Source organism: Babylonia areolata, chromosome 30, assembly GCF_041734735.1.
Source record: "Babylonia areolata isolate BAREFJ2019XMU chromosome 30, ASM4173473v1, whole genome shotgun sequence".
NCBI lineage: Eukaryota > Metazoa > Mollusca > Gastropoda > Neogastropoda > Buccinidae > Babylonia > Babylonia areolata.
The window spans coordinates 9,796,786-9,824,285 of NC_134905.1; the positions used below are offsets into that span (position 1 = coordinate 9,796,786).

General features: G+C 44.5%; 1 protein-coding gene across 3 annotated transcripts in view; it reads left to right on the top strand.

Annotated features, from left to right (window-relative positions):
• The window catches only part of LOC143275355 (uncharacterized), a 57,329-nt gene that overhangs the window by 4,471 nt on the left and 25,358 nt on the right, over positions 1 to 27,500 (top strand). Inside the window, exons 2-7 of one of the 3 annotated variants that reach the window (XM_076579408.1) lie at positions 3,762 to 4,129; positions 8,886 to 9,003; positions 11,492 to 11,590; positions 12,449 to 12,613; positions 19,248 to 19,544; positions 21,739 to 21,806. In XM_076579408.1, the coding sequence (XP_076435523.1) occupies positions 3,765 to 4,129; positions 8,886 to 9,003; positions 11,492 to 11,590; positions 12,449 to 12,613; positions 19,248 to 19,544; positions 21,739 to 21,806 (1,112 nt within the window). In that variant the 5' untranslated portion in view covers positions 3,762 to 3,764. The remainder of the gene's footprint in view (positions 1 to 3,761; positions 4,130 to 8,885; positions 9,004 to 11,491; positions 11,591 to 12,448; positions 12,614 to 19,247; positions 19,545 to 21,738; positions 21,807 to 27,500) is intronic. The other 2 variants (XM_076579409.1, XM_076579410.1) reach the window with 2 other exon arrangements.

The following is a 27,500-nucleotide window of genomic DNA, read 5'->3' on the forward strand; positions in this document are numbered from 1 at the left end:
ACTTCATTCCACACAACACAACAAACACTTCATTCCACACAACACAACAAACACTTCATCCCACACAACACAACAAACACTTCATTCCACACAACACAACAAACACTTCATTCCACACAACACAACAAACACTTCATCCCACACAACACAACAAACACTTCATTCCACACAACAAACACTTCATTCCACACAACACAACAAACACTTCATTCCACACAACAAACACTTCATTCCATACAACACAACAAACACTTCATCCGACAATGTCTACACAGCATATAGCTCCTTCTTTCTGATGCTGTGATCCGTCATCAAGGACCTGCCACCAAGTATGGAAACTGATATTTTTGTTATTATTCGATCAGATCGGGCTCCTGACACGTAGCGCTGTTGACACGTTGTGCTGTTGACACGTAGCGCTATTGACACGTAGCACTATTGACACGTAGTGCTATTGACACGTAGCGCTATTGACACGTAGTGCCACTGACACATTGTGCTATTGACACGTAGCGCTATTGACACGTCACGTACTGCTATTGACACGTTGTGCTATTGACACGTCACGTAGCGTTATTGACACGTTGTGCTATTGACACGTTGTGCTATTGTCACGTAGCGCTATTGACACGTAGCACTACTGACACGTAGCGCTATTGACACGTCACGTAGGGCTATTGACACGTCACGTAGGGCTATTGACACGTCACGTAGGGCTATTGACACGTCACGTAGCGCTATTAACATGTAGCGCTATTGACACGTAGCGCTATTGACACGAAGTGCCATTGACACGTTGTGCTATTGACACGTAGCGCTATTGACACGTAGTGCTATTGACACGTAGCGCTATTGACACGTAGTGCCATTGACACATTGTGCTATTGACACGTACCGCTATTAACACGTCACGTAGTGCTATTGACACGACACGTAGCGCTATTGACACGTAGCGCTATTGTCACGTAGCGCAATTGACACGTAGCGCTATTGACACGACACGTAGTGCTATTGACACGACACGTAGTGCTATTGACACGTAGCGCTATTGACACGTAGTGTTTTTGACACATAGTGCTATTGACACGTAACGCTATTGCTATTGACACGTAGCGCTATGGACACGTAGCGCTATTGAAACATTGTGCTATTGATACGTAGTGCTATTAACACGTAGGTCTGTTGACACGTAGTGCTATTGACACATTGTACTATTGACACATTGACACATTGGGCTATTGACACGTAGTGCTATTGACACACTGTGCTATTGACACATTGTGCTGTTGACACGTAGCGCTATTGATAATGCTATTGACACGTAGTGCTTTTGATACGTAGTGCTATTGACACTGCTATTGACATGCAACACTTTTGGCACGTAGCGCTATTGACACATTGTGTTATTGACATGTAGTGTTATTGACACGTGGTACTATTGACACGTAGTGCTATTGACACTGCTATTGACACATTGTGTTTTTGGCACGTAGTGCTATTGACACATGGTGCTATTGCCACGTAGTGCCATTGACACTGCTATTGACACATTGTGTTATTGACACGTAGTGTTATTGGCACGTAACGCTATTGACACGTAGTGCTATTGTGTGTGTGTCTGTGTGTGTGTGTGTGTGTGTGTGTGTTTGTTTGTTTGTTTGTGTGTGTGTGTGTGTCACGAAAAATATAAAGCAACCAAAGTGTTTCTATAGTCACGTTACTGTATATTGTTATTTCTTACCCACAAAACCATTACCTGACATACTGACACACTGATCAATAGCTGTCGTTTTATAATGTTAGTTCAAATAGGAACTTCTTTTCATGAATGATGTTATATCGATGGATACATCTGCCAGGAGCAGCAAACTTCTGCCAAGTAATGGGACATAATCTGAATGTACTGTGGGAAATGTTTTTGAAACAGATCGCACTCATCTGAGCTGAATCATTAGATTTAAAAACATGCATCAAGGCATAGAAAGACAAGGCATAGAAAGACAGAATGAAGGATTTACACAATGTACATTCGTTCAAGTGGCCGTTTGTGTAGAAGCATCTTCCTTTCGTGTATATTTATAATCTGCCTGTGCGTACATTGGCAGTTCGTGATAACGTATTATTGAAATCAGGCGAAGGAGGCCACTGAATTTTATTCAGAGAATGATCTGTGTATCACTTACTATCTAAATGTTCACGAACGACCCTCAAAATCAACGAATCATTGGTCCAGAATTTGTCAGTTTAACTTATACAAAACATGTGCGTGTGGAAACTTTTCCAGGTTTTTCAAACTCGGCCACCTTGAACTTCTGCCACAGTTTGGAGAGAACCATTCGTAGCTGTTTTTATGATGGGCGTGTTTCACTGACTCTGATAGTAAGACGCCGTTTTTTGACTCACTTGTGTAAACAAAGTAAGTCTATGTTTTAACCCGGTGTTCGGTTGTCTCTGTGTGTGTGTGTGTGTGTGTGTGTGTGTGTGTGTGTGTCCGTGTGTCTGTGTGTCCGTGGTAAACTTTAACATTGACATTTTCTCTGCAAATACTTTGTCAGTTGACACCAAATTTGGCATAAAAATAGGAAAAATTCAGTTCTTTCCAGTCATCTTGTTTAAAACAATATTGCACCTCTGGGATGGGCACAAAAAAAATTAAAAAATGAAGCCTAATTATATGCAAACTGCATTTGCTGTTATATTTATATTTTTTGTATTCTCTAAACTTGGCACTTTGACCTCTTATTCTGACACAACAACAAGAGGAGTCATTATTATCATTTTTGTTGAAACAGGAACTTCTTTTGCTAAACATTGATTTTTTTAATTTATTTTGCAAACGTTTTGGTGCAGATAGTAAAAAAGGGAAGTTACTCTGTAATTAATGCTAGGGGACTTAATTTATCACAAGTGAGTCTTGAAGGCCTTGCCTCTCTTGTTTTTAAATGGCGTCTCTGATCGGAGAGGCAGACGTTGATCGGCACTGTTTTGTGGGAGAACGCCGCCGATCAGATTTTTTCTAAAAGAATTGGACTTGGAGATCATCGTGTATAGCTAGCTCAGAAATGCGTTTGGCGATTCTGTTATGATTTATCGAAGCCGAAAAGTCGCGACAGCGAAGACATGGAAAGTTTGAAAGTTTAATAGATCTGTATTTTGATTATGAAACAGTGAAATGGTGATTGATTTGATTGATAGAATCGATCCGTTTCCAGTACGCAATATTCGGTTCGACAAACTCTAGTTCCTGATGGTGAGCAAAAGGATGATTGGAAAGTTTGTGAACTGGTAACCACCCACCCACATCTCTCACCCACCCCCTCCACCCCCGACGTTTTCAGTTTTGTTGTCATCCAGCAGGAATCAGTGAGCCACGAAGATTTTGCCTCTCGTTTCTCGTTGTGTTGTTGTTGTTCTTCTCCTCCTCCTCCTCCTCCTCCTCCTCCTCCTTCTTCTTCTCCTTCTCCTCCTCCTTCTTCTCCTTCTCCTCCTCCTTCTTCTTCTCCTCCTCCTCCTTCTTCTCCTCCTCCTCCTTCTCCTCCTCCTCCTCCTTCTTCTTCTCCTCCTCCTCCTCCTCCTTCTCCCCCTCCTCCTCCTTCTTCTCCTCCTCCTCCTTCTCCTCCTCCTCCTCCTTCTTCTCCCCCTCCTCCTCCTCTTGTTTTTCAGTCCTGACATGACGTTTTTGCGGTGGGCTGGGCGAGAAGCAGCATGACTTGGTTCTTCTTTTCGGTGATGACCGACCCACATTCCTGTCTGTCTGGCAGGAGATGACCCAGGTCAGGTCCAGGGACCCCTCCTTCTCCACCACCCCCATCCTCACGGGCTTCGGGTCCATTGTAGGGTCCTTCACCGACGATCGCAGCATCGCCATGCGTTTAGCCTCCACCTCCACCTCTTCCTCTACCAACGATCACCCCCTCCCCACCTACAACTACCACCACCACCATCGCCGTTCCTCCTCCTTCAACGACCCCCCGGACGGCCCACAGAGTCCCGGCCCCTCCTCCCCCTCCTCCTCCCCCCCACCCCCCTGCACCCCCTCCGTGCCCAAGCTGATGGCTATCCACAGCGTGCAGAGCGCCACGGGCAGTCTGGCTGAGTGGGGGGACAGTGGGACCGACAGGCTGAACGGGTGGGTGTGCTGAGGAGGGTGTGTGGGGGCGGGGGTGGGGGGGGGGGGAATTGGTGGTGGTGGTGGGTGTAGTGTGTGTGGGGGGATGAGGGGTGTTGGTGGTGGTGATGGCGATGATGAAGGTGGTTGTTGTATTGATGATGAAGATAGTTGTGGTGATGATGATGAAAATGATGACGACAACGACGATGATGATGGTGGTGGTGGACTAGATAAAAAGATGAGTAACTTTATTATCTCCAATTAGAGAAATTTGGTCAGGTGCATTATCACAACATAGACAAGTAAACAACATGGAGACCATCACTGTAAAATCAACAACAACAACAGTTATTAGGATTATAACGAAGACACAGATGTAAAAATATCACATACATTGTTTGGTACTTTCATTCCACACATTGCAGGCAATATCTAAAAATAAATAAATAAATAAAATGAAATAAAATAAACATTATTTTGAATATGATTGTGAGCATGACATACTATATTGCACACTGATTATAATTAAGATAAGAATAAATTAATCATCTCACAAGATAAATTGCATCAGGTGCGGCAAAACACCAGACAATCAGTACACACACATAGATACAACATTAAACATTACTTGATTAAACAGGAGTAATAAACATATGTTTCAAATAAAAGTATTTCACATATTAGATTTAAAATCATTGTAATTAATGATTATCACAACGTAATTATTAACATAAATATATTTAAATGAAAGTTAACATCAGACATATTATTGTATTGAACATTCGTCCTGCATATTGCACATTCATCCTACATATTGCACATTTATAACAACCATCGTCATGTGTTTTAAGCTAAATAAGACAGTGACTAAAGCAAGGTACAGCCTATCATGCACAGACTTTCACACGAACTCACATGAAAGCACACGCGCGCACATACACACACACGCGCGCGCGCGCGCCTGCTCGTGCACGCATACACACACAGTGACACATACACAGAGAAACATGCGCGCACGCACACACACACACACACACACACACACACACACACACACACACACACACACACACACACACACACCGACTGTATACTGAGAGACTGTGTGGAGCTAGGAACCTTTTGAATGCACATGTATTGTATCATACTGCATTGTTTTGTATTGCATTGTATTTTAGTGTGCTGAACTGTATCGCACCGTATTGCATTGCACTGTGTCGTATCGTATCGTATCATATCGTATCGGATTGAATTGAATTGAATTGAATTGCACTGTGTTGTGCTGTCGTGTCGTATCGCATTGTGTTGTGTTGTGTTGCAATTTCTCTTTGTCACAACAGATTTCTATGTGAAAATCGGGCTGCTCTCCCCAGGGAAAGCGCGTCGTTTATCTGGGAGCGCCCCCCAACATCCCCCCAACCCCCAGGCCCCTTTTTCTGCAGTTTGATTTGTTTTTCCACCAAAGTGGATTTATCTACACAATGTTGCCACGGATTTTTTTTGATTTTTTTTGCTGTTGGTTCTTTTATGTGCGGTAAGTGCATGCTGTACACGGGACCTCGGTTTATCGTCTCATCCGAATGACTAGCGTCCAGACCACCTCTCAACATCAAGTGGAGGGGGAGAAAATACTGGCGAATGTGGGGCACTTACTGCATTGCCTTGCATTGCATTGTATTGCATTGCATTGTATTGCACTGTATTGTATTGTATTGTAGTGTATTGCAGTGTATTGTGTTGGACTGTATTGTATTGTATTATGTACTGTAGTGTATTGCAGTGTATTGTATTATGTACTGTAGTGTATTGCAGTGTATTGTATTATGTACTGTAGTGTATTGCAGTGTATTGTATTATGTACTGTAGTGTATTGCACTGTATTGTGTTGGACTGTAGTGTATTGCAGTGTATTGTATTATGTACTGTAGTGTATTGCAGTGTATTGTATTATGTACTGTAGTGTATTGCAGTGTATTGTATTATGTACTGTAGTGTATTGCAGTGTATTGTGTTATGTACTGTAGTGTATTGCAGTGTATTGTGTTATGTACTGTAGTGTATTGCAGTGTATTGTATTATGTACTGTAGTGTATTGCAGTGTATTGTGTTATGTACTGTAGTGTATTACACTGTATTGTATTATGTACTGTAGTGTATTACACTGTATTGTATTATGTACTGTAGTGTATTGCAGTGTATTGTATTATGTACTGTAGTGTATTGCAGTGTATTGTATTATGTACTGTAGTGTATTACACTGTATTGTATTATGTACTGTAGTGTATTGCAGTGTATTGTGTTATGTACTGTAGTGTATTGCACTATATTGTATTATGTACTGTAGTGTATTGCAGTGTATTGTATTATGTACTGTAGTGTATTACACTGTATTGTATTATGTACTGTAGTGTATTGCACTATATTGTATTATGTACTGTAGTGTATTGCACTATATTGTATTATGTACTGTAGTGTATTGCAGTGTATTGTATTATGTACTGTAGTGTATTGCAGTGTATTGTATTATGTACTGTAGTGTATTGCAGTGTATTGTATTATGTACTGTAGTGTATTGCAGTGTATTGTATTATGTACTGTAGTGTATTGCAGTGTATTGTATTATGTACTGTAGTGTATTGCAGTGTATTGTATTATGTACTGTAGTGTATTGCAGTGTATTGTATTATGTACTGTAGTGTATTGCAGTGTATTGTATTATGTACTGTAGTGTATTGCAGTGTATTGTATTATGTACTGTAGTGTATTGCACTGTATTGTGTTGGACTGTAGTGTATTGCAGTGTATTGTATTATGTACTGTAGTGTATTGCAGTGTATTGTATTATGTACTGTAGTGTATTGCAGTGTATTGTATTATGTACTGTAGTGTATTACACTGTATTGTATTATGTACTGTAGTGTATTGCAGTGTATTGTATTATGTACTGTAGTGTATTGCAGTGTATTGTATTATGTACTGTAGTGTATTGCACTGTATTGTATTATGTACTGTAGTGTATTGCACTATATTGTATTATGTACTGTAGTGTATTGCAGTGTATTGTATTATGTACTGTAGTGTATTGCAGTGTATTGTATTATGTACTGTAGTGTATTGCAGTGTATTGTATTATGTACTGTAGTGTATTGCAGTGTATTGTATTATGTACTGTAGTGTATTGCAGTGTATTGTATTATGTACTGTAGTGTATTGCAGTGTATTGTATTATGTACTGTAGTGTATTGCAGTGTATTGTATTATGTACTGTAGTGTATTGCAGTGTATTGTATTATGTACTGTAGTGTATTGCAGTGTATTGTGTTGGACTGTAGTGTATTGCAGTGTATTGTATTATGTACTGTAGTGTATTGTGTTGGACTGTAGTGTATTGCAGTGTATTGTATTATGTACTGTAGTGTATTGCAGTGTATTGTGTTATGTACTGTAGTGTATTGCAGTGTATTGTATTATGTACTGTAGTGTATTGCAGTGTATTGTATTATGTACTGTAGTGTATTGCACTGTATTGTGTTGGACTGTAGTGTATTGCAGTGTATTGTATTATGTACTGTAGTGTATTGCAGTGTATTGTATTATGTACTGTAGTGTATTGCAGTGTATTGTATTATGCACTGTAGTGTATTGCAGTGTATTGTATTATGTACTGTAGTGTATTGCACTGTATTGTGTTGGACTGTAGTGTATTGCAGTGTATTGTATTATGTACTGTAGTGTATTGCAGTGTATTGTATTATGTACTGTAGTGTATTGCAGTGTATTGTATTATGTACTGTAGTGTATTGCAGTGTATTGTATTATGTACTGTAGTGTATTGCACTGTATTGTGTTGGACTGTAGTGTATTGCAGTGTATTGTATTATGTACTGTAGTGTATTGCAGTGTATTGTATTATGTACTGTAGTGTATTGCAGTGTATTGTATTATGTACTGTAGTGTATTGCAGTGTATTGTATTATGTACTGTAGTGTATTGCAGTGTATTGTATTATGTACTGTAGTGTATTGCAGTGTATTGTATTATGTACTGTAGTGTATTGTGTTGGACTGTAGTGTATTGCAGTGTATTGTATTATGTACTGTAGTGTATTGCAGTGTATTGTGTTATGTACTGTAGTGTATTGCAGTGTATTGTATTATGTACTGTAGTGTATTGCAGTGTATTGTATTATGTACTGTAGTGTATTGCAGTGTATTGTGTTGGACTGTAGTGTATTGCAGTGTATTGTATTATGTACTGTAGTGTATTGCAGTGTATTGTATTATGTACTGTAGTGTATTGCAGTGTATTGTATTATGTACTGTAGTGTATTACACTGTATTGTATTATGTACTGTAGTGTATTGCAGTGTATTGTATTATGTACTGTAGTGTATTGCACTGTATTGTATTATGTACTGTAGTGTATTGCAGTGTATTGTGTTATGTACTGTAGTGTATTGCACTATATTGTATTATGTACTGTAGTGTATTGCAGTGTATTGTATTATGTACTGTAGTGTATTGCAGTGTATTGTATTATGTACTGTAGTGTATTGCAGTGTATTGTATTATGTACTGTAGTGTATTGCAGTGTATTGTGTTATGTACTGTAGTGTATTGCACTATATTGTATTATGTACTGTAGTGTATTGCAGTGTATTGTATTATGTACTGTAGTGTATTGCAGTGTATTGTGTTGGACTGTGTCAGGCTGTATCATGTTGTACTGTGTTGCATCGTATTGTATCGCCTCGCCATGACTGTGTTGTCCACAGCGCAGTGAAACCCCTGGTGGAAGAACTGCAGCACGCCAGTGAAATGTCGGGAGAGAACTCTGTGACGGAGAGCCACAGGTCCGGCACTGAGAGCGACGGGTCCTTGACCAGAGTGGACGTAAGATGGGGATTTTTTTTTCGTTTCTTTTTTTTAATTTTTATTATTATTATTAATAGTTATGTCTCGTTTCATTTCGTTTCGTTTCTTTTTGTTTCGTTTCGTCTCGGTTCGTTTCTGTTTGTTTCGTTTCGTTTTGTTTCGTTTCGAGTTGGTTCGGTTCGTTTCCGTTTCTGTTTCGTTTCGTTTCGTTTCTTTTTGTTTCGTTTCGGTTTGGTCCGGTTCGGTTCGTTTCCGTTTCTGTTTCGTTTCGTTTTATTTTCTTTTGTTTTTTGTTTTGTTTCATCTTTTGCTTACATACTTTTTTCATCCTGTTCTTCTTCCCGTTGAAAATATGTGGGATTGTGGACGTTCTGTTATTTTGTTGTTGTTTGTTGTTTTTGTTGCTTTTTCAGACTCATTTCATTTTATTTCTCATTTCTTCCTTTCATTTTGTTCACTGTTTGTTTCTTTCTTCCTTGTTTGCTTTTTCGTCGTATTCGTTTCCCTTCGATAGTGTGTAAAATTGTTTCCTTTCAATCTTTTTTCAGTCATTTTTCATTTCAATCTTATCTCTTCTTTTTCTGTCTTTTGTCCTGATTTTCTTAGTTTCTTTCTTTTTCTTTCTTTCCTTTTGTGTCATTCGTTTTCTCAACCCCCTCCCTCTTCTTCTTCTCCTTTGCTTTGCTTGTTTCTGTCTTTGTAACAAAGAAAAAACATGATCCCTTCTGCACTGGGAAGGGCTTGGTGGAGGGACAAATAATGGCATCAAAACTTAAAAAATCATGATTGTTAACAACAACAATCATCTGACGTGTACAAGATGATTACTGATATCAGAAAGAAAGGTACCCTCATTGTTTCTATTGGGATATATAAAATGCTTAATTGAAATAATGTCATGCTATTTGTACACATTCGGTAAAGTTAAGAAATGACATGTATTAGGTTGGGCAGAGGGCAGCGAAGATATCTATGTCTTCTTGTCTTTAAGACGAAAACAGATCATCCCTGTACTTACACTCAAAGGAAAAAAAGATATTTGACTCATAATCAATAATGTACGAAGAAGTCACCGTTAATAATTTACGAATCAGTGCTTCAGCTTTACAGTAAAAATGTAGACTGCGATTGCTGATGATCTGTAGCTATTGTGAAATTAAAAGCAATGTTGCTTTATTGGTCAATTGTTCATTGTATGGTTAGATCTCAATTGTTCATTGTATGGTTTGATGTCAATTGGTCATTGTACGGTTAGATGTCAATTGTTCATTGTATGGTTAGATGTAAATTGTTCATTGTATGGTTAGATTGTAAATTGGTTTACTTCTCGTATGTTCTCTACCCTTTCATCTTTATTGTATTGTATTGTATTGTATTGTATTGCATCACTTTCTCTGTGTGAAATTCGGGCTGCTGTCGCCGTGGAGAGCATGTCGCCACAGTGTAGTGCCACTCTGTTTCTGCCTGCAAGTGTAATTGTTTTTCTATTTTGGCGGTGTTTTCCACAGCATTTTGCCAGGGACAACCTTTTGTTGCCTTGAATTCTTTTACGTATGCTAAGCGCACGCTGCACACGAGACCTCGGTTTATCGTCACATCCACATGATTAGCACGCAGACCACCACTCAAGGTTAAGTGTGGGGTGGGAGGGGGGCAGGGGGTAAGGGGGAGCGGGGGGAGGGGGGGAGTAAAATTCCCGTCCGTATCTGGGACCTGAACCTGCAGGCACTTTGTTTCCCTCTGTGTGACAGGAACACAGTGTGCTTTGTTTCCCTCTGTGTGACAGGAACACAGTGTGCTTTGTTTCCCTCTGTGTGACAGGAACACAGTGTGCTTTGTTTCCCTCTGTGTGACAGGAACACAGTGTTCTTTGACTGACAGTACATCACTATGCTGTGCAGGCATTTGTTCGTTGTTGTTGTTGTTTTGGCATGTGTGGGGGGTGGGTTGGTGGGTGGGTGGTGCTGATTGTTTGTTCTTGTTTTGGTGTGTGTGGTGGCGCTGTGAAAACATAAGTGTGGACATTTGGAGATTTAACGCGTCCAATACAAATCATTTGTATTTGTATTTGTATTTCTTTTTATCACAACAGATTTCTCCCCAGGGAGAGCGCGTCGCTACACTACAGCGCCACCCTTTTTTTTTCTTTTTTTTTTTTTTCTTTTTTTCCTGCATGCAGTTTTATTTGTTTTTCCTGTCGAAGTGGATTTTTCTACAGAATTTTGCCAGAACAATCCTTTGGTTGCCGTGGGTTCTTTTACGTGCGCTAAGTGCATGCTGCACACGGGACCTCGGTTTATCGTCTCATCCGAATGACTAGCGTCCAGACCACCACTCAAAGTCTAGTGGAGGGGGAGAAAATATCGGCGGCTGAGCCGTGATTCGAACCTGCGCGCTCAGATTCTCTCGTTTCCTAGGCGGACGCGTTACCTCTAGGCCATCACTCCACTGTTCACTCATTCATTCATTCATCTATTCAGTCATTCATTCATTCTCTTTCTTCCAGTTGAGAGATATCGGAGAGGACAGTCATAACTTCACAACCAACACACTTCGCAGATGTAAACTACAAGTGTTGAAACCTTACTGGGGACTTCTGATGTTTGTGAGTACATATTTTCCGGGTGTCTCAGTTCAGACAGAGAGAGAGGGACAGACAGAGACAGGCACAGACAGATACAGAGTAAGAGATTTAGAATGCACACACACACACACACACACACACACACACACACACACACACACACACACACACACTCACACACGTACGTGCGCGTGCGCACACACACACACACATGCGCGCGCGCGTGCGATGTAGAGTAGTGTATATGAATGCTTTGACGTCTCCTTGGGAATCTGAAACTGAAACTATCGCCTTCAGCATCGTAAATCATCATCATCATCATCATCATCATTAACATCACTTTCATCATCATAATCATCATCATATCATTGTCAGTAATTATGAGGTTTGTAACTAACAGACCTGTAAAGTAAAATGAAATTATGCTTTCTTTTTATAGATGAGTATGGAAGTGATGATTCTGGGCTGATCAGCCCCTTGATTAACACCTTGACCACAGTGAACGCCCCTTGATTAACACCCTGACCACAGTGAACGCCCCTTGATTAACACCTTGACCACAATGAACGCCCCTTGATTAACACCTTGACCACAGTGAACGCCCCTTGATTAACACCTTGACCACAGTGAACGCCCCTTGATTAACACCTTGACCACAGTGAACGTCCCTTGATTAACACCCTGACCACAGTGAACGCCCCTTGATTAACACCTTGACCACAATGAACGTCCCTTGATTAACACCCTGACCACAGTGAACGTCCCTTGATTAACACCTTGACCACAATGAACGTCCCTTGATTAACACCTTGACCACAGTGAACGCCCCTTGATTAACACCCTGACCACAGTGAACGCCCGCGCGTGCCTGACTTTCAGGTGGGGTGGCGCGTGTTTCGCCATGACGTCATCACGCCCCGCAGCTGGTGGCTACGTGTGTTGAACGTGGTGTACCCCGTCCTGGTGGTCCTCCTGCTGCTCTACACCTACATGTATGAGATGATCGCCTGTGAGTGGAAACTGAACGTTGTCAAAGACACCAAGGTGAGTGTGGGGAGAGGGGTGGGCGAGGATGTGTGGGTGGTGTGTGAGGGCGGAGTGTTAGTGGGTGTAGGTGATTATTCGTGGTTGTATGTGTGTGTGTGTGTCTGTGTGTGTGTCTGTGGGTGTGTGAGAGCGGGGTAGTAGGAGGCTTGGGGGGTTTGTGTATGTGTGTGTAGGGGTGTTGGGGTAGGTGGTTGGGCGGTTGTGTGTATGTGGGTGGTGTACGGCTGGTAAGGGTTGTTCAGTGTGTGTGTGTGTGTGTGTGTGTGTGTGTGTGTGTGTGTGTGTGGGTGGGTGGGTGTGTGTGTGTGTGTTTGTGTGTGAGTGTGTGTGTGTGTGTCTGTCTGTCTGTCTGTCTGTCTATCGGTCTGTGTGACTGTGACTGTCTGTGTCTTTGTTTCGCCCCCCCGGCCACCCGCCCCGTTCTCATAGGTTCTTTTACGTGCGCTCAGTGCATGTTTCCAAATGGGAGCTCGGTTTATCAGCTCATCCGAATGACTAGCACCCAGTCCAGCACCCAAGGCCTAGTGGAGGGGAGGTAACTCCTGGTCCCTACATGGGACTGGAACCCGTGGACACTGGCTTTCTGGTGGGGCGTGTCACCACTGGGCCACCCTCCACTGTCACTGATCGTCTGTCTGTCGGTCTGTCTGTCACTCGGCTGTCTGTCTGTCTGTATGTATGTCGACCCATCTATCTATCTATCTATCTATCTATCTATCTATCTATATGTCTGTCTGTCTGTCTGTCTGTCTATCTATATTCCTGTCTGTCTGTCTGATTGTCTATCTATCTATCTGTCTGTCTGTCTATCTATATTCCTGTCTGTCTGTCTGATTGTCTATCTATCTATCTATCTGTGTGTCTGTCTATCTATCCATCTGTCTATCTATCTATCTTTCTATCTGTGTGTCTGTCTACTACTCGTCTATCTATCCATCTATCTACCTATCTATATGTCTGTCTGTCTGTCTGTCTATGTATGTATCTATCTATCTATATGTCTGTCTGTCTGTCTGTCTGTCTATCTACATGTCTGTCTGTCAGTCTGTCTGACTGTCTGTCTACCTATCTATCTATTTGTCTGTCCATCTGTCTATCTATCTGTCTGTCTGTCTATTTATCTTTCTGTCTGTCCATCTGTCCGTCTGCCTATCTATCTAACTACATATCTATCCATCTGTCTGTCTTTCTGTCTATCTATCTATCACATTCTGTCCGTCTGCCTGTCTCTCTCTCTGTCTCTCTCTTTGTTAGATAAAAGGAAAACAACAGACTCCACAAAGCCTTCTATCGTCCAAAAGTTTGTTTCTTTGTTTGTGTTTGTCCTTACAACTGTCTGTTGATGGATGTTGTGTGTCCGTTTGTCTATCTATCTATCTATCTATCTATCCCATAATCTCATAGACCGTGGGGACACAACACAACTGGCAACCAGCCTCCTTCATCCCTGGCAGTTGTCTGTCCTTCCAACTGTTTCACTCAGGGTTAGACTGTCCACTCTTGATGTTGTCCCCCCATCTCTTCTTCTGCTGGCCTCTTCTCAATCCCTGCACTGTTCCCCACAGGAAGGTCTTGGCCAGTCCTGTTGAATGCGAGACATGGCCATACCATTTCATTATCCTTAACAGTGGTTAGTAGACCATCATGTGGCCCAATAGTCTGCTTGACTCTTCTGCCCACTTCATTGTTTGTGATGTACTCCCTGTATGTGATACAAAGGATGTACCTGAAGCATCTCATCTCTGTGGCCTGTATCTCATTCTCTAGTTCAGCTGTCAGGTCCGTATCTCGCTGACATATAGAAATATGGAAATGACAAGGGGGCGCATGTTGCTATCATTCCAGATGGGACTGGGTTTTGTCAGCGCTGTTGTCTGAGCGATCCAGGAGAGTATTTCTGGCTTGGATTCTTCGTCCGAAACGATTGCTCCGAAATACTTGAAGCTTTGGACGGTTTCCAGTTTTTCACCGTTGATTCTGATATCAGTGCTGATGCCATCAGAGTTGATGGTCATTAGTTCGGTCTTCTTTGCGCTGACCTCCACACCATATGCTGCAGATGTTTTGTCAAGGCATTACACCAGGTTCATGAGCCCATCTTCATTTCCTGACAATCCATCAATGTCATCAACAAAACGCAGGTTGGTGATTGTCCTGCAGCCAATGCTGACTGTTCCTCCATGGTTTTCAAGTGCGTCAGTCATGATCCTCTCAAGGAAGATGTTGAAGAGCGTGAAAGATAGTAAAACAGCCTTGTCTAACTCAAACACTTATTTTGAACCAGTTTTTAATGCTGCCATTGAAGTAGACTGTGCTCCTGACCTTTTCATAAAGATGCTGTATCACCTTGATCCGTATGTCTGCATGAAATAAAAAAAATAATAAAAGAATAAAAATAAAACCTTTGGATGTCGTCGGGAGAGAGAGAGTCGTGAACTGATGTCATCACAGCACGAAAGGCTGGGGTCGTGTGACTGTTTGCACGCACACACTCCCTGTCACTTGTGTGTGTGTGTGTGTGTGTGTGTGTTGTTGTTGTTGGTGGTGGTGGTGGTGGTGGTGTCTGCCTCTATTTGTGGGGTTGGATGAGTGTGTGTGGCTGCCTTGGTCTGTGTGTTTTTGTCTGACTGTCTGTCTGACTGTCTTTCTGTTGGTTCTCTCTCTCTCTCTCTCTCTCTCTCTCTCTCTCCCACACTCACATACGCACGCGCACATGCACAAACACCTACACATACACATATGCGCGCGCACACACACACACACACACACACCAAACGAAAAAAGGCAAGGTTGAACAGTATTACCACCTGATAGATAACCCGCTGACCCATATTCAGGAAGATTGCATTGTGTTTTAACTCTACCCCCCCCCCCCCTCCTCGGACCCCTCTCTCCTTCCCTCTCCTCATATCACCTCTGTGATAAACTGATTCACCGTTCGCCTTTTTCCAAAACACGACGGACTGTATGTAGAAACGTGTGACACAAGAGGAGAGGAGTTCTTTCTTTTGTATACTGAGGCGGCGGCGAACCAATCAAGAATTCAAAGATTTTTTTTTAATATCATTATTATCATTGATCTTTTAGCCCCTTTTAGGGGGGGGAGGATAAACCGTTGATGTACCACACACACACACACACACACACACACACACAGAATTCCAACAATCGTAACAGACTGTGACAACTAAAAATCGTAATGGTGTGGTTTTGAATCATAGTTATCCCCCATATTAGAGAGTTGATACACCCTTTCCAAATGTTCTTTTTGAATTTGCTCAGATTTTTTCCCCTTCTTTCTTTGTGGCTCGAAATAACCACAACAAACAACAACAAAAATGCGCAGTAGTAACGATTTTGATTGAGACTTTTATTTATTCATTATTGATTTATCTAATCTCTTTTCCCCCTTTTTTTCCTTTGGCATGTTTGGGTGTTCCATGATGAATATCACGAAATTGGCCCTGTGTTCTGACTTGTCAGTCACAGTCCATGCAGGTTCTCTTCCCACTGTTCGTTACGGTTTTTTCTGCGACGCAGCCGGACTTACAGGTTATGTTCTGAATTGTCTCTTTATGCAAATCAGATCACAATGACACGTATACATTGGATAGGACAAGTTCTTTTGAGTCCTCTCTCTCTCTCTCTCTCTTTCTCTGTGTGTGTGTGTGTGTGTGTGTGTGTGTGTGTGTGTGTGTGTCCCTCCTCTCTCTTTCTCTCTCTCGCACGGTCGCTCTCTTTCGCACTCCTACGTTGAAGATCGTGTAATCCATGACAGCGTGTGGTGGATGAAGTCATCAGGAAGACACCCAGCCTGCACCAGCCACTGCAGACCCATCAGTAGACTGCTCGTGGAAGTGAATAAAGAACAACAAACAAACCACAACGCGAGGAGACTGATAAAGGAAGAAAATCGCATGGATTCGGGATGACGACAGCAACAATCATCAAAATTGCGATGATGGTGATAACAATAACAACACTTTCACCTACTTAAAAACAACCACCAAAAGTGCAGCTTGAATGTTATCAGTACACGGTATGACCAACAGCAAAGCCTCTTCTACCAGCTGACTTGGTTGTCGCGTACAGAGTCACCTGGTATTAAAGTCCAGTTATCATGTTAAAAAAAAAGTGTAACCCAGTTATTCTAATTTTTACACGGAAATGTATCAGAAATCGATTGGCTACAAGGTTGGCAGGTCCACGCACGTATTACGCCATGTTCCACAAGGAAGGAGTGTAGAAGAGAGTAGGATGGGAGCAGAAGGTGTGAGAGGGGGTCAGTGAAGGAGAAGGGGTGGGAGGGGGTCAGTGAGGAGCAGAAGGATGGGAGGGGGTCAGTGAAGGAGCAGAAGGGTGGGAGGGGGTCAGTGGAGTAGGAGAAGGTGTGAGAGGGGGGTCAGTGAAGGAGAAGGGGTGGGAGGGGGTCAGTGAAGGAGAAGGGGTGGGAGGGGGTCAGTGAGGAGCAGAAGGATGGGAGGGGGTCAGTGGAGTAGGAGAAGGTGTGAGAGGGGGGTCAGTGAAGGAGAAGGGGTGGGAGGGGGTCAGTGAGGAGCAGAAGGGTGGGAGGGGGTCAGTGAAGGAGAAGGGGTGGGAGGGGGTCAGTGAAGGAGAAGGGGTGGGAGGGGGTCAGTGAAGTAGGAGAAGGATGGGAGGGGGTCAGTGAAGGAGAAGGGGTGGGAGGGGTCAGTGAAGTAGGAGAAGGATGGGAGGGGGTCAGTGAAGGAGAAGGGGTGGGAGGGGGTCAGTGAAGGAGCAGAAGGATGGGAGGGGGTCAGTGAAGGAGAAGGGGTGGGAGGGGGTCAGTGAAGGAGCAGAAGGGTGGGAGGGGGTCAGTGAAGGAGCAGAAGGGTGGAAGGGGGTCAGTGGAGGAGCAGAAGGTGTGAGATGGGGTCAATGAAGGAGCAGAAGGGTGGGAGGGGGTCAGTGAAGGAGAAGGGGTGGGAGGGGGTCAGTGAAGGAGTAGAAGGGTGGGAGGGGGTCAGTGAAGGAGCAGAAGGTGTGAGATGGGGTCAATGAAGGAGCAGAAGGGTGGGAGGGGGTCAGTGAAGGAGGAGAAGGTGTGAGATGGGGTCAATGAAGGAGCAGAAGGGTGGGAGGGGGTCAGTGAAGGAGAAGGGGTGGGAGGGGGTCAGTGAAGGAGCAGAAGGGGTGGGAGGGGGTCAATGAAGGAGCAGAAGGGTGGGAGGGGGTCAGTGAAGGAGCAGAAGGTGTGAGAGGGGGTCAGTGAAGGAGAAGGGGTGGGAGGGGGTCAGTGAAGGAGCAGAAGGTGTGAGAGGGGGTCAGTGAAGGAGCAGAAGGGTGGGAGGGGGTCAGTGAAGGAGCAGAAGGTGTGAGATGGGGTCAATGAAGGAGCAGAAGGGTGGGAGGGGGTCAGTGAAGGAGAAGGGGTGGGAGGGGGTCAGTGAAGGAGCAGAAGGGGTGGGAGGGGGTCAATGAAGGAGCAGAAGGGTGGGAGGGGGTCAATGAAGGAGCAGAAGGGTGGAAGGGGGTCAATGAAGGAGCAGAAGGGTGGGAGGGGGTCAGTGAAGGAGAAGGGGTGGGAGGGGGTCAGTGAAGGAGCAGAAGGGTGGGAGGGGGTCAATGAAGGAGAAGGGTGGGAGGGGGTCAATGAAGGAGAAGGGGTGGGAGGGGGTCAGTGAAGAAGCAGAAAGGTGCCTCTTCCTTGTCTTTAGTTTCTACAGTTTTAGAGTTATGCATGCGTTAGAATGACTGGTGCGAAAGCGCTTTGATTTGTCGCTGCACAAGATTTAGCGCTATATAAATACCATTATTATTATTATTATAGTGAAGGAGGAGAAGGGGTGGGAGGGGGTCAGTGAAGGAGCAGAAGGGGTGGGAGGGGGTCAGTGAAGGAGCAGAAGGGGTGGGAGGGGGTCAGTGAAGGAGCAGAAGGGTGAGAGGGGGTCAGTGAAGGAGCAGAAGGGTGAGAAGGGGTCAGTGAAGGAGCAGAAGGGTGGATGGAGAAGCAGGAATGGATGGGGGTGGGGGAACTATAGCACTGGTTGCAGTACAACGAGCAGTAAAAGAGAGCGAGGAGCTGGCTGGCTGTTTGTGTCTTGTTTTGTGTGGTTGACCGAGCGTTAAGCAACAATGATCAACAAACAAGCAGCTCACTTGTACAAAGTACAGGGCAGCGTCCTGTTTTTGCGTCCTGAATTATTGCACATATTTTAACGAACATTTTCGCGTGTTTTGCATCTGAGACATGAAAAATGACATGTTGCGTGTTGTCGACCCTTCTAATTAAGAAATAGTCACAAATGCGACGCGAAATAACCCGTAACATGAACCCGAACCGACACTTGTCTCAGGCCGCCATGCCGGGACCAAAACGTAAGGAGTAGGATGGCGGTATGTTAGTTTAGTGACTGAATCTGCATCAAAATATTGAGTAAAACAACGTTCAAAATAGTCGAAATCCATTGAAAATGGGTTACAACATCTACTATATGTAAATATCGTTTCATCCATGCAAAAAAATTGCCGGTAAAATAGGTCCCTGATTTTAGGACGCTTAAATAGGGCTTTACCGAACTATAGTTGTTTTTTTGTTTTTTTAAATCTTTTTTTCTTTTTCTTTTTATTCCTTTGTTCTTGTTTTTTTGTTGTTGTTTTTTGCACACAGGTTCGAACCCCCAAACCACCCCCAACGACGATAACCACGCCGATAGGTAACTACACGGACAACGAGACCACCACGGGCACGAGCCTCCCGAAAGCTCTTCTCTTTAACTTCTCCCCAACCCAAGAGGAGAACCTCACCTCCCCCACACTCTCCCCCTCTTCCTCCACCCCCCCTCCCTGTGACCACATCATCACCACCTACCTCATCCCCAACGTCCTTCACTTCGCGGCTTACGTCATGGGCATGTATTACTTCCGTATCCAGGACAACGAACAGATGTACGCCCTGATGGAAAAGGTGGGTGTATTGGTGTGTGTGTGTGTGTGTGTTCTGATGTGGAAGGCGATTTTTTTTTTCTCAGGAAAGCATACATGCGTGTTTCGGTTTGGGTTTCCTTGTTGTTTGTGTGTTTTTGGGTTTTTGGGTTTATTTGTTTTTTTGTTGTTTGTTTGTTTGTTTTTTTGTTTGTTGTTGTTGTTGTTTTTTGTGTGTTTTTTTCATTGTTTTGTTTTGTTTTGTTGTTTTTTTTGGGGGGTGGGGGGTTGTAGGTTTTCTTTCATAATTTTTAATCCCTTTGAGCCAGTTGAAATGTAACTGAACTTGAGTAAACATTTCTATCATTTATTTTTCAAAAGTTCTAACTGGAGTCAGTATACTGTGATGTTGGAAATTAGGCAATTCTAACCTCTTACTTTCATCATAAGCAGTCGAATGAGTTTCTCTGGTGGCCATTGTAAATGTCCTGGAGCCAAGAAACACAGTCACAGGCTCCATATGGTATATTCCATCACTCTTTATGCATGCCAGACATTGACACTCGCTGCGGACTGGGAGAGAAAAAAAAGAATTCAAGCCTTGGAAATAAAGTGTTATCACAATATACTAGTCATAATAATAATAATAATAATAATAATAATAATAATAATAATAATGATAATCCAGTGATATAACGCATTTCCATGTAAAACAGGTTCAGCTGTGCTGTACAGTGTAAAAACCGACAAGTGAAACGTGCATTTAATGACTCAAATGAAAAACTGACCCTGCACAGACATCCAACCGAACACTAAGTACATCCACGTACCAAAAAACAACAACATTGTATACAACACAACACTCGTCATACATATCATACATCACAATCATACATCATGATGCCTAAATAATGCACGTTGCATATCACAGTACTGAACACTAATACCACAATGCTTAAAACCATATTACGATACCTAAAAACAAATCACATTTTACTTAAAACCGATCACATACATCTAAAATCAGAAAACACTTCAAATCAGTCTTCCTCCCTCTCCATCCCCACACAACACCTGAATAACATACACAGGATATTCAAAACCGATCGCAATATTTCAAACGAATCCCAGTCGTTAAAGCCAGTCACATGTATCACAATGCCCAGATGATATACAGAACACCCCCACCCCCTTACACAACACCCCAACTAAACACCCAGAAAAAAAAAACCCAGCACGTGTACACACACATCAGAAGAGATAACGTTCAAAAGGTGTGACTTAAGGTTCTTTTTAAAAGCAAAGGAACAGTGAGTGTTTCAGGGGAACAGGGCACGGAGGTCCAGACAGTGGGGCCATAGACAGATATTATTTTCCAAAGGTCTCAGTGGAGAGCGGAGGACCTGTCAGCAGAGAGGAGTCAAAAGAACGCAGTGTCCCAGAAGAATGGTATAGATGGAGAAGATCTGAAACCAGATACACCTATCACCACTGATCAACAAGTGCCGCAAACCATCAAGGAGCTGACTGGACCAAATGAAAACCTTACATCCGTTAAGAAAAGGAAACTACGTTGATTTGGCCATACGCCTTGCTCAAACAACCCTCCAAGGAACTGTTGAGGGAGGAAAACAGAGGGGCAGAAAAGAAAAGAAAAAAACAGAACCACACACACACACACACAACCCCCACCCCACCCCCCAAAAAACACACACAAAAACAAAAACCAATGCACTGACAACCTGCAGAACAGAAGGGAAACCATGTGCAGACCCAGGCTTTGACACGGCCCAGACCTGGAGGAATGTCACCTTGAAATGCCGCTTTGTTGGCGGGGCTACAGGCAACATGACCTTGAGAAATTTGGTGAACGGTTCTATGCGGCGCCTCAGTGATAATAGAATTAAGGGGAGAAGAAGACCAGGAAAAAATTCGATGAAAACCCCTGTGTTCAGTTTGTGTCCGTGTGTTGTCTGTTGCCGCTGACTGGCTCACAGCAGATCGTACAGAAAACTTACAACAGACGGGACAGAAAACCAAAAACAAATGAATGAATAAACAAAAAGAACGAGTAAATTTATAAATAGAAATTAAAAAGCAAAACAAACAAAAATAACGCAAAAATACAACAAAAACAAATAAACAAAAAGCAGAAAAACTTTGAGCGTACTTTTATTGACAACATCTCAAAGGCAAAAGTACATGACTGTGATGTTTATTTGTTGTTTTTGTTCAAGGTGTTTCTTCAGGCAAACCCACAGCATACCAGCTCCAGCTCTCAGCAGAAATTGGTGTACAAAACTAGGTGAGTTGAAATGACTGAAATGCGTTCTATTGTATTGTATTGTACTGTATTGTATTGTATTGAGTGGCGTTGCGTTGCGTTGTGTCGCGATGCGTTGCGTCGTATCGTATCATTCATTCATTTTGCCCATCGCTCCTGGTGGAGCATAGGCCATCGACGACCCCTCGCCATCGCACTCTGTTCTGGGCTGTTCTGGCCATTCCAGTCCAGTTGGTCCCTTGCTGCTTCAGCTCTGCCTCGGTATCTCGCCTGCAGCTGTTGCGAGGCCGGCCTCTCTTCCTCTTTCCCTGCGGGTTCCAGGTCAGGGCTTGGCGTGTGATGCTGGACGCTGGCTTCCTGAGGGTGTGTCCGATCCAGCCCCACTTCCTCCGCAGTATCTGCTTGGCCACTGGTTCCTGTCCCGCTCGCTCGCACAGATCTTCGTTTCGGATCTTCTCCTGCCATCGGATCTTGTAGATGCACCTCAGACAGGTGTTGAAGAATGTCTGAATCTTCTGCTGCATCGTATGTGTTGTCCGCCATGTCTCGCATCCGTAGAGCAGAATGTATCGTATCATATCGTATTGTTGTGTTGTGTTGTGTTGTGTTGTGTTACGTTTTGTCGGGACAGACTTCTCTGTGTAAAATTCGGGCTGCGCTTCCTAGGGAGAGCACGTCGCCGCACTCTATCGCGACTGATTTCTTCTGTTTTTTTTGTTTGTTTGCTTGTTTGTTTTTTTATGCACGTGAATTTGTTTTGTTTGCTTTACAATCAGTGGATTTTTTGCTCAAAATGTCGCCAGGGACAACCTTTGTTGCGGAGTGTCCTCCCCTGTGCGTTAAATGCTGTAAAGAGGACCAACATGTTATATACTGCAGTGCAGCTCAGTGCAGTGTAGTACAGTGTAGTGTAATGTAGTTCAACGCAGTGCAGTGTAGTACAGTGTAGTGTAATGTAGTTCAGCGCAGTGCAGTGTAGTACAGTGTAGTGTAATGTAGTGCAGCTCAGTGCAGTGTAGTACAGTGTAGTGTATTGTAGTGCAGCTCAGTGCAGTGTAGTACAGTGTAGTGTAATGTAGTGCAGCTCAGTGCAGTGTAGTACAGTGTAGTGTAATGTAGTTCAGCGCAGTGCAGTGTAGTACAGTATAGTGTAATGTAGTTCAGCGCAGTTCAGTGTAGTACAGTGTAGTGTAATGTAGTGCAGCTCAGTGCAGTGTAGTACAGTGTAGTGTAATGTAGTGCAGCTCTGTGTAGTATAGTACAGTGTAGTGTAATGTAGTGCAGCTCAGTGCAGTGTAGTACAGTGTAGTGTAATGTAGTTCAGCGCAGTGCAGTGTAGTACAGTGTAGTGTAATGTAGTTCAGCGCAGTGCAGTGTCGTACAGTGCAGCGCAGTGCAGTGTAGTACAGTGTAGTGTAATGTAGTGCAGCTCAGTGCAGTGTAGTACAGTGTAGTGTAATTTCGTGCAGCGCAATGCAGTGTAGTACAGTGTAGTGTAATGTAGTTCAGCTCAGTGCAGTGTAGTGCAGTGTAGTACAGTGTAGTGTAATGTAGTGCAGTGCAGTGTAGTACAGTGTAGTGTAATGTAGTGCAGCACAGTGTAGTACAGTGTAATGTAGTGCAGCGCAGCGCAGTGTAATGTAGTGCAGTTCACAGCAGTGTAGTGTAGTGTAATGTAATTTAGTACAGCTTAGTGTAGTGTAGAGTCGCGTAGTGCAGTGCAGCGCAGTGTAGTGCAGGGCACTGCAATGTAGTGTAGTGTAGTGCAGTGCAGTGTAGTATAGTGTAGTGCAGTGCAGTGCAGTGCAGTGCAGTGCAGTGTAGTGTAGTGTAGTGTAGTGTAGTGTAGCGCAACGCAGCGCAATGTAGTGCAGTGTAGTGCAGTGCAGTGCAGTGCAGTGCAGTGTAGTATAGTGCAGTGTAGTGTAGTGCAGTGCAGTGCAGTGCAGTGCAGTGCAGTGCAGTGATGTAGTGTAGTGCAGTGCAGTGCAGTGCAGTGCAGTGCAGTGCAGTGTAGTGTAGTGTAGTGTAGTGCAGCGCAGCGCAGCGCAGTGCAGCGCAGTGCAGTGCAGTGTAGTGTAGTGTAGTGTAGTGTAGTGTAGTGTAGTGTAGTGTAGCGTAGTGCAGTGCAGTGTAGCGCAGTTCACAGCAGTGTAGTGTAGTGTAGTGTAGTGTCGTGTAGTGTCGTGCAGTGCAGTGTAGTGTAGTGTAGTGTAGTGTCAGGTCAGGTCATTAGATCTGCTACTGGTAACCTGTAATCCAGTACAACCTGTTCAGGGTCGGGTTGCCGGCGACTAAACCGGCACTCCCACCGCTCCCTTCCGGGACTGGTGAGGTGGGTGGCTAGACACCCTTATGGAGATCCATAAAAGGGCGTTGGCTCAGGAGAGCCACCGACGGCCATCTAGCTCCACCGTGCTATGTGCATGCCACACGCAGTTGGCCCCCGGGGTGTGTCTACCCATGCATGCGAAGTCTGGATCCGGCAGAATTTGCGGAAGAAACCTATCGGTTCAACGGAGAGGAAGGCGGTTACAGCAACGCACTGTGGAGTGCAGAGAGCAAGATGAGACACCGAAAGGATATCTTGGTCATCCACTGCATCCGTGCTCATCCTCCAGTCGTCTCGACTTAGTCTTGCCACTGGAAATTGGTGGACCCGGACGAGAGAGTGAGGTCGACGTTGCGCAACTCCTCTTCACTTTAAACAAACTCATCGCGCAAGTCATCAGTCATCCAAAATGACCTTTCATTCTTCATCATTTCATCACCCCCAAGTCCTGTGGCGACAGGCGAGCGACGAAACGACAGGTGTGGGTACACTGGCAGTCGCAGCCGCAGACCTGCACGCAGGCGGCTCAGGCCATAGGGTCGTTCTTCGTCGACAGGAGCAGCGATGGAGCTCGGCAGCCGTCTGAGCGTCTGAGCAGCCCTCTTTAGGAATGCACTGCTCACCTCCCTGGCATGAGGAAGAGGCTAGAAAAGGTTCCCTAAACATTGCCTGCTCCATATCACCCTGGCCAGCATACCGCGGCTGGCGGGGACCCTACATCAGCGGTCGAAACAAGAAAGAAAAGAAAAAAACAAGGATCGTTCCTCTCACCATTGGTGCTTGGAACATAAGGACTCTCCTGGACAGAGATAACGCGGACAGACCCCAAAGGAGAACGGCACTAGTTGCATCCGAATTCGCCAGATACAACATTGACATCGCAGCCTTGAGTGAGACTCGGCTTGCAGGCGAAGGCGAGCTCTGTGAACAGGGATCTGGTTACACCTTCTTCTGGAGTGGACGAGGAAGCGAAGAGCGACGTGAGGCTGGTGTTGGTTTTGCAGTAAAAACAGCACTTGTCAGCAAGCTAGCTGGAATCCCAAAGGGAGTCAACAATAGGCTTATGACCATGAAACTCCCACTGGCATCTGGCCAGAAGCACCTCACCATTGTCAGTGCCTACGCCCCAACCATGACCAACCCGGATGAAGTGAAGGCGAAGTTCTACGAGGACTTTCACTCTGTCATTGCTGCTATCCCTAAAGCAGAAAAGCTCATCATTTTGGGGGACTTCAATGCTAGAGTTGGCTCTGACTACATCTCCTGGGATGGAGTGATTGGAAAGCACGGTGTGGGCCACTGCAACCCAAATGGATTGCTTTTGCTTCAGACCTGTGCAGGACGTCATGGATGCACCCTCGCTCAAAGCATTGGCATCTCATCGATTATGTCATCGTCAGGAAAAGGGATAGGCAAGATGTACGTGTAACAAAGACCATGTGCGGCGCCGAGTGTTGGACAGACCATCGCCTTGTAGTCTTGAAGCTGAATATTCGAATCCAACCCAAGAGACGCCCCCAAGGCCAGAAGGCTCCAAAACGGCTCAACATCGCTAAGCTGAAAAACATCACCATCAAACAGTCCTTTGTGGAGCTGCTGGAAGATCGTCTGGAATCCGCCTCTCTGGACAACCAGAATGTGGAGTCTGACTGGAGGACCCTGCGTGAGCTGATCTATAGTACAGCTTCAGAGACCCTGGGACCCATGACCAGAAAGCACAAAGACTGGTTTGATGAAAACTGTGATGAAATCAAGCAGCTTCTGGATGAGAAACGCCGTCTGCATCAAGCCTACCTGAGCAACCCAAAGTCCACATCAAAAAAGGATGCATACAATGCCATCCGCAGGACTGTTCAGCAAAAGTTACGCCAGATGCAGGATAAGTGGCTGAGTGACAAAGCTGATGAGATCCAGGGATATGCTGACAGGCACGATATGAAGAGGTTCTATGATGCCTTAAAAGAAGTCTACGGCCCCACATCCTCAGGATCATCCCCCCTCCTCAGTGCAGATGGGAATACCTTGATCACCGAGAAGGAGAACATTCTCGATCGCTGGGCTGAGCACTTCAACAGTGTCTTAAATCGCCCTTCCTCCATAAATGATGAAGCCATAGACCGTCTCCCACAAGTCCCCATCAACGAAGCACTGGACGATCCGCCAACACCTCTTGAGACCCAGAAAGCAATCCGTCTGCTATCCAGTGGCAAAGCACCTGGCTCAGACTCCATACCAGCAGAGGTCTACAAGGATGGAGGCACTGTGCTGACTGAGAAGCTCCATCAGCTGTACTCACTCATGTGGAAAGAAGAGACGATCCCCCAGGATTTCAAAGATGCATCTATCATTCACTTGTACAAGCAAAAGGGGAACCGGCAAGCCTGTGATAACCATTGGGGCATTTCCTTGCTCTCCATCGCAGGCAAGATACTTGCCAGGATCCTACTAAACCGTCTCACAGCACACCTTGACCAAGGTCACTTGCCTGAGAGCCAATGTGAATTCCGGAAAGAGCGCGGAACCACCGACATGGTGTTTGCTGCAAGGCAGCTGCAAGAGAAATGTCAGGAGCAAACTGCTGATCTGTTCTCCACCTATGTCGACCTCACTAAGGCCTTCGACACCGTGAGTAGAGAGGGACTGTGGAAGATCATGGCCAAGTACGGATGCCCTCGGAAATTTATTTCCTTGGTCAGCCAGTTCCATGAAGGCATGCAGGCTCGAGTCCAGGACAATGGCGAAACATCAGCTCCTTTTGCTGTCACAAATGGTGTCAAGCAAGGCTGCGTCCTGGCTCCAACGCTGTTCAGCCTCATGTTCTCTGCAATGCTTACTGATGCCTTCAGAGATGGCGATGTTGGAATCGGCCTAAAGTACCGAACAGATGGCAAGCTGTTTAACCTCAGAAGGCTTCAAGCAAAAACGAAGGTCATGACAGACATCACCAGAGACTTTTTGTTTGCTGATGATTGTGCCCTCAACGCTGGATCTGAAGCTGACATGCAACTCAGCGTCGACAAGTTTGCCACTGCCAGCAGGAACTTCGGCCTTACCATCAGCACAAGGAAAACTGAAGTTCTACATCAGCCAGCCCCAGGGAAACCCTACGTTGAGCCCAACATCACAGTCAACGGTCAGAGACTCAGTGCGGTGGAGCGGTTCACATACCTTGGCAGCACACTGTCACGAAATGCGACCATCGACGATGAAGTGAACGTCAGGATTGCAAGAGCAAGCGCAACTTTTGGTAGACTCAATGCAAATGTCTGGAACAGAAGAGGCATTAGTCTTGAGACCAAGCTAAAGGTCTACAGAGCAGTAGTTCTCCCCACACTACTGTACGCCTGCGAAACTTGGACAGTATACCAACGACATGCCAAGAA